Source organism: Octopus bimaculoides, chromosome 22, assembly GCF_001194135.2.
Source record: "Octopus bimaculoides isolate UCB-OBI-ISO-001 chromosome 22, ASM119413v2, whole genome shotgun sequence".
NCBI classification, from domain to species: domain Eukaryota; kingdom Metazoa; phylum Mollusca; class Cephalopoda; order Octopoda; family Octopodidae; genus Octopus; species Octopus bimaculoides.
Genome location: NC_069002.1, coordinates 30,574,733 through 30,583,248, shown reverse-complemented (window position 1 = coordinate 30,583,248; position 8,516 = coordinate 30,574,733). Strand labels below are relative to the sequence as shown.

Here is an 8,516-nt window from a genome sequence, read left to right as displayed (position 1 = left end):
ACACACACACACACACACAATAAAAGTGCATGTTAAAATGATAATGATTTTGAATAATTTTTCATGAGTTATTTTTCTCTGGTTGAAAATTTTCCGCATAATTTAAATATTAAAACTCTTTTCACTGTTACTGTTTTTTTGTCACTTATCTTGTAAAAACATATTTCCATATTTTTTTAGTCAGTTCCATATCCACCCATTGAAAGATTATTTAAAAAACTGATTCCATATCTGTGTGTGTGTGTGATCATTATCATCATCATCATTTAATGTCCGTTTTTCATGCTGGCATGGGTTGGACGGTTTGACAGGAGCTGACCTGCTGAGTTCCATGTCTATATTGGGGTTAGGGTTTCTACAACTAGATGTCCTTCCTAACACCAAGGAAAGTTCCTAACAAATGCAGTGATGAAAGTTGAAAAACCTTTATATTTCAGGTGTAAAGGCACATCTTCAGAAGGGCACAGTCAAACAAATGTTTGTCTACGTAGATCCTGCCAGTTTCCATCTATTAAACCCACTCACAAGGTTTTGGCCATAGTAGACAACACCCAAGGTGCCATGCAGTGGGAGTGAACTGAGAACCACAGGGTTGGGAAGCAAACTTCTTACCACACAGCCACATATGTGTGTATGTGTGTATGTATGCATATGTAGTCATCTTTACTGCAACTTAAACAGATGGGAAAAACTTACAGTAAAGAAGGATTTTTGGTACTACTGGATACAAAGCAACCTCTCTGATGTAGGTGCCATGGTAAAATGCACCCAGGAGATTCTGCAAAGTGGCCGGTGAATGAACAAGGGCAACATTGAATAGGCTGGGCTCTTTGGTCGTGTTGGAGACATGACAACCTCTCTGATGCAGGTGCCAGGATAAAATGTACTCGAAACACTCCAGCAATAGAAACCACACCAAGTGAAAACATACAGGAGAGGGGTGGTCTCCTGCAAGCCACCAAAGACAGCAGTGACACTGAATATGAGCTACTCAGACCATGGGAACATGTCGAAGCCATGCATGCATGGAACTGAGCAGTAAATTGATGATGATGATGATGACAACCACAAAGCAAAGATATTGGTAATAATCCTTTCTACTATAGGCACAAGGCCTGAAATTTGGGGGGAGGGGGGTCTAATCGATTAGATCGACCCCAGTACGCAACTGGTACTTAATCTATCGATCCCAAAAGGATGAAAGGCAAAGTCGACCTCGGCAGCATTTGAACTCAGAACGTAGCGGCAGACAAAATACAATATTGGCAATAATGGTGACAATCATGATGAAGATGATGATGATGATGATGATGATGATGATGATGATGATGTAATCCTCACTAACTATATTGTATAGACATATTTATATTTTCATCATTGCGACCAACAGCATTTATCGTTAAATATCTCATTTTATTACTAATTAATGCATTCTGAAATACAAAAAAAACTTTAGGGATTTACATTTTTTTTATTGCACAAGTAATTAAATTTAATTTTTCTCCACCAAGCATTTACGTTAAGAACCCAGAGACAGTGCCATATGATGTGGTGTATATATGTATGTTTACATATGTATGTATGTATGCATGTACATATGTGTATATATAAAATATAGTGTAACAAAATATGGATCTAAAATGTCTTCTTAATAGCTGATCAGAGAAAATAAATTAGTTTTAGATGTATAAATATATATAAAAGCATATCTACATCTTGCTCTCAACTTACACGTTTGCAGAATGCCAAATATATATTAAAAAATTGCTTAAGCATATATTTAGACATTTAAGTCTCCTGCTATTCAGTATGTCTACATATGTTGAGGCGCAATGGCCCAGTGGTTAGGGCAGCGGACTCGCGGTCGTGGGATCGCGGTTTCGATTCCCAGACCGGGCATTGTGAGTGTTTATTGAGCGAAAACACCTAAAGCTCCACGAGGCTCCGGCAGGGGATGGTGGCGAACCCTGCTGTACTCTTCCACCACAACTTTCCTGTTTCTGTTGTGCCTGTAATTGAAAGGGCCAGCTTTGGCACACTCTGTGTCATGCTGAATCTCTCCGAGAACTACATTAAGGGTACACATGTCTGTGGAGTGCTCAGCCACTTGCACATTAATTTCACAAAGAGGATGTTCGGTTGATCGGATCAACTGGAGCCCTCGTTGTCATAACCGACGGAGTGCCAACCAACCATGTCTACACATATATCTTTCAATACACAATTACTTAAATATACATATCTATCTATTTACACACACATACATACATATTCTTTTATTCTATTTTTTACTTGTTTTAGTCATTTGACTGTGGTCATGCTGGAGCACTGCCTTAAAAGGTTTTAGTCGAACAAATTAACCCCCAGGACTTATTCTTTGTAAATCTAGTACTTATTCTATCAGCTTGTTTTGCCGAACCACAAAGTCACAGGAATATAAACACACCAGCATCTATTGTCAAGCGATGGTGGGGGGACAAACACAGACACATAAGTATATACAAATATATATACATATACGACGGGCTTCTTTCAGTTTCTGTCTACAAAATTCAGTCACAAGGTTTTGGTCAGCCCAAGGCTATAGTAAAAGATGATTGCCTAAGGTGCCACGCAGTGGGACTGAACCGGGAACCATGAGGTAAGGAAGCAAACTTCTTACCACAGCCACACCTACACACACATATATATATATATATATATAGAGAGAGAGAGAGAGAGAGAGGGTGAGATAGAGAGAGAGAGAGAGCGAGAGACAGACAGACAGACAGACAGATGGACAGGCAGACAGATAATGTGTGTCTGTGTGTGTATATAGTTAGTTTTATATACATACACATGTGTTGGACAAAACTTGTTGAGGCAGATTTTCTACAGTTGGATGCTCTTCCTGCCCCAACCCTCAAACAAGGTAATATTTTTCTTCATCCTTCGAACAACGGGCAGCTGAATGGCCAGACTTGCTTTCAAAGTTTCTGAGACAGGAAAGCTGCTGATCTTCTTGGAGTTAACTATGCCCCAGGCAGAGAGAGTGGAGGAAGCAGAACAGTAGAAGAAAGGTAAGTACCAGGAGTTGGTGACGGACTACTGTCAGGATGGATGGAGAACAAGATGCTTGCCAGTGGAGTTTGGCAGTTCAGAGTTCACACTTGTACTCCAAGTAAGGCCTATGAGACTGTGAGCATCACACGAATGAGTAGAAGAAGAACCATCAAAAACAATGGAGAGTCATCTGAGAAAGCATTTAGATGGCTCTGGTTGATTACATATGATTGATAAGATCAGTAAGATGTTGCTTGGCCACAAACTAGAGCAACTGAGATTAGGTCGTCTGGATGAAGGCGTGTGTTGTGAGAACTGAAACAACCAGTGACTCCAGGATACAAGACTGATGATGGGTCCCAGTAGTGAATCTGTAGATGTGTGTTCATATAACATTGATATAGATGAAATGTTGGACCACATGTTTCCAATCTCTGTCAACAAATACTCCATCATTTGAAAGTGGGAGAGTGGTAAGAATTTGACTCACCTGAAGCATATTTTCAATATCCGACACATAAAGAGATTCTTCCAAACAGCGCTGCTTTTGCAATGCATAGTCCTGTGAAGAAGAATGGTAAGATCACTTTAAAAATAAAAAAAACCACAAACAGAAATATCAATAAATTTATTCTATAAACATTTTATTTTCTTCTTTCTTTCTTGCCTTTAACCCTCCAACGCGGAGTATAGGCCACTTATAATTGAATTCCATGTCACATAATTTTTCGCTTCTGTACTTATACTCTGACATGAATGTCCCCCTTTCTTAAGTTCCTTTTGTGTTGATCTATGCCACAAGTTCTTAGGCCTACCCCTCTTTCTATATCCATCCGGATTCCACTGTAAAGCACTTTTCGCTACATTTGGTGTGTCTTTTCTAATTGTGCTACCAACCCACTTCTACTTTTTCTTAAATATTTGCTCCCTAATCAAAACTTGATTCATTCTTTGCCATAGCTCCATATTGCTTATGTGTTCGGGCCATCTATTTTTAAGTATAGTACGCAAGCATCTGTTGATGAATGATTGTATTTGCTTATTTGACTTAACTGTTGTTTGCCATGTCTCAGCCCCAACAGTAACACCGCTTTTAATTAAGATATTTTAATTAAATTGAACCAAACACTTATCTCTATGGTGTCACTGGTGAATGAATGCATGGAGATAATATTGATGAGAGAAGAACTCTTTGGTCTGCCTGGAGGGGAAAAACAACCTCTGCACAGCAGAGGGTTTAGTGGCAGAAAGAGTATACAGCTATAGAAACGGTGCCAAAAGAAAGTAATGTATTTTATCAACCAAATCTCCATTTAAATCTTTTATTACCATATTTCTATTGAAATACACTGCTTTGTTTCAATCAATTTTGAAAACAATGAAGATTTCAGTGGAATAAATTTGTCATTTTTAGATTGGGTCAAATTCTGCTGAGGTCGATGATGCCTTTCATCCTTTCGGGGTTGATAAATTAAGTACCAGTGAAACACTGGAGTTGATATAATCAACTAGTCCCCTCCCTACACGTATTTCAGGCCTTGTGCCTTTAGCAGAAAGGATTATTATTATTATTATTATTATTATTATTAAGGTGATGAGCTGGCAGAATCGTTAGCACACTGGTGGCATTTTGTCAGTCTTTATGTTCTGAGTTCAAATTCCACCAAGGGCAACTTTGCCTTTTATCCTTTCAGGGTCAATAAATTAAGTACCAGTGAAACACTAAGGTTGATGTAATCAACTAGTCCATTCCCCACAAATTTCAGGCCTTGTGTCTTTAGTGGAAAGGATTATTAGGCTGGCGTATAGAACATGAATTAACATGAAATTTTGATGGAAGGTTTTTGGAATTGGTATCATAGAACAAGAAGTGATCACAGACAGCTTCGAGTTGGTGCCCCAGCATGGCCAGTCTAATGACTGCAACAAGTAAAAGATGAAAAAGGGGGCCAGAGCGGAAAAGGATTTTTTGTTGCAGAGGAACAACATTGTTACTCACATTATAGAAAAGAGAATGGGGATGATTTGGGCCGCAGCTGGGACGAGATAAGAATAATGGTGATTGAATGATCCTCAACGTATGGTAATTGATTGCCCCTCAAGATATGGTGTTTGGACTGACCCTCAATGTATGAACTGAGTAGATGTGAGTGAGGGTAGGAGAACTAGAAGTGTGGGTGGGTAGAGGTTATGAGAGGGTATGGTAAAGTGAGAGATGGAGAATGGGTGATGGGGTGAATGTAATGAATGAAAAACTTGTTGAGGAGCGGATAAAGGTTGAGGGGTGACCAGTGATGGGAGTGAAGAACAGCAGAATAGTATTGAAAATACACTAGATAGGAGAAGGATGAGAGGGAGAGAGAGAGATGACATGGAGTGGATAAAAGTTGAGGGATGACCAGTAATGAAAGGGAGAAAAGAGCAGCAGAATGGTAATGAAAATACAGTAGACAGGAGAAAGATGAGAGGGGAGAGATGCAACATGTAGTTGGGTAAGTTACCAGTGTGAGGAAGAGTGAGGCAGGTGTGGTGCATGGGGAGAGTGAGAAATGTACTGTGGTGGAGAAATAGAGATGATTTGGTGGCTCAGTGGGGGTGAGGTAATCAATGTAAAATGTGGGTGGAGAGGACAGTATAAGAACAACTGATAGTTATCAAGTGAAATTGTTCTGGGCAGTAAAACAGATGACTGGTATCAAGGAAAAGTTGGAGTTAGAGAGGAAATTAAGTGAAAGGTGCAGTTGTGCTTATATGATAAAGATGTGAAATAGTTAATTAAGAAATGGTTAATTAACTTACTTCAAGTACCAAATGTTCGAAAGATAGTGATTCTTTGACATCTTCATTCTGAAATTAAAATATATAAATCTTAAGTATGGAATTATTTCAAAAACAATATTCATTATTTCAGAAATCATTTATAACCTCCGTCCATCTGTCTGTTCAGTCATCCATCCACCCATCTCTCTCTCTCTCTCTCACCTGTTCACTTTCCCTCTTTCTTTTGCTCTATCTTTTTCTCTTTCTCTGTCCCCCTCACCTACTTTCATTTCTACTCTTCCCTCTCTTTCTTTCACTCATTCTCTCCCCCCCACTCATTCACTGCCATTCCTGCATTGGATGACTGGATCCCTCCAAGCCACTGTACAATGCCACTCTTCCCTCACTGAGTCACGCTGCCCATGTAAAGACAGACAGCACTGGCCCTACCTGTACTGAAGCCCTCCTACCACAATCACCCTTTCTATAATAACAATTAACATTCTCCCTCTTCTTCCTTCCCTCCCTTCACACAGTAGAGTACAGTATAAAGCTTATCCACCTTCACATTTACCCTCTGCTATCCAGTAGTAGTATTATATGTACTTCCAGGTTTGCATTTGGGCAGCTATCATGTGTGGATAGATAATTGAAAAAATTGCAGTCAAAAAGAAAGGGTATTTATTTTTGGTCACTACAATTGTTTCGACGCAACGTAGTTCTCTCGGCATGCAGGTACTTGATTATGCAACTGTTTCCCTGCATTATGAGATCTATTTGTGTTTCCTCAAGCGATATGTAAATTTCCAACTATACACCTTCTTGTTGATACCAATTTTTTCAACTATTTACATACATACATACATACATACATATATATATATATATATATACACACACACACACAAATGACACCTTTTTTCAGTTTTTAATCAACTAAATCCACTCACAAGGGGAGGCCTATATCAGCTTGAGATCATAATAGAAGGTATTTGCCCAAGGTGCCATGCAATGGGACTGAACCCAAAACCGCTTAGTTAAGAAGTAAGCTTGTTAACCATACAGCTGTACCCACACCTATTTGATACAATCAACTGAAACACTTAAAGGTGGGGCTCCAGTATGACCACCATAAAATGACTGAAATAAATAAAAAAATTGCAAAGATAACAGTTGACCAAAAATTCTTGAAATATGTCACATTCCAAATAAAAGGACATTTTTGAGTGATGAATTATTAATGAATGTTGAGTAAAGATTACCATCTTCAAGGTCAGAATTCATTAGTCATTTAAATATTTGGGTGGACCATCAGCATAAAGTTATTTCTTTAATCTATTTCAGGTTGCAAGTGGTCTTGGGTTCAGTGCCACAGGGCAGCATATTGGGCCAAGTGTCTTCTGTTATATCCGTTGGGATGAGCAAAACCTGGAGATATGCTGTGACTGAGAAGACCGGGCAAATAAAGTGAGTTCACAGCTGTAACCAACACCAGTGTTGCATAACCAGTCCACTCAAAAAGTACCATGGATTGGAGGGCGACATGCTGTGCTTGAGGAGACCTGTTGAGTCAAGTACATTGAAATCAAAATCAAATCAAATCACAATCAAATGGAAATTGTAGATGTGATCCCTGTGCTGGTGGCACGTAAAAAGCATCATCCAAACGTGGCCGATGCCAGCACCGCCTTGACTGGCTTCCGTGCCAGTGGCATGTAAAAAGCACCATCCGATCGTGGTTGATGCCAGCACCCCTGACCCGTAAAAAAAGCATCCACTACACTCTCAGAGTGGTTGGATTTAGGGAGGGCATCCAGCTGTAGAAACATTGCCAGATCAGACTGGAGCCCTGGTGCGGCCTCCTGGCTTCCCAGATCCCAGTGGAACCGTCCAACCCATGCCAGCATGAATGTTTGACCATGGGGGGAAATATGTGTGCTTGGAAACAGGTGAGGGTTGGGTGACAGGATGAGCATCCAGTCGTAAAAAAATATCTTTAACAAATTCCGTTTGACCCATGCTAACATGAGGAAAGTGAACGTTAAAACAATGATGACAATGACATTGATGATGATGATGATGATCATCATCATCATGATAATGACAATGATGACGATAATGATAATGATGACAACGATAATGACAACAATGGTGATGATGGCAACAATGACAACGACTGATAATGATGAAAATGATGATAATGATGACAATGATGATGATGATGGTAATCCCGATGATGATGACAATGAAGAGGAGGAGGACAATAGCATCAATGATGAAGATGATAACGATCATAATGATGACGATGACGATGATGATGATGATGACGATGACACCGATGGTGATGATAATCTTGATGATGATGACAATGAGGAGGAGGAGGACAATAGCATCAATGATGAAGATGATAACGATCATAATGATGACAATGACGATGATGATGATGATGACTATGAGGAGGAGGAGGACAATAGCAGCAATGATGAAGATGATAACGATCATAATGATGACGATGACGATGATGACGATGACAATGATGGTGATGATAATCTTGATGATGATGACTATGAGGAGGAGGAGGACAATAGCAGCAATGATGAAGATGATAACGATCATAATGATGACGATGACGATGATGATGATGACAGAGTCAGTAAAAGCGGGTGGAAGCAATAACTGCAAATCTCAGAGAGACCAAATTCCACCACAGTGGT

General features: G+C 39.6%; 1 protein-coding gene across 1 annotated transcript in view; it reads right to left on the bottom strand.

The window, feature by feature from the left end:
* The window catches only part of LOC106873495 (uncharacterized), a 101,649-nt gene that overhangs the window by 29,159 nt on the left and 63,974 nt on the right, over positions 1–8,516 (bottom strand). The window contains exons 3-4 of the mRNA XM_014920880.2: positions 5,842–5,889; positions 3,533–3,604 (exon numbers count right to left, since the gene is read on the bottom strand). Of these exons, the coding sequence (XP_014776366.2) occupies positions 3,533–3,604; positions 5,842–5,889 (120 nt within the window). The remainder of the gene's footprint in view (positions 1–3,532; positions 3,605–5,841; positions 5,890–8,516) is intronic.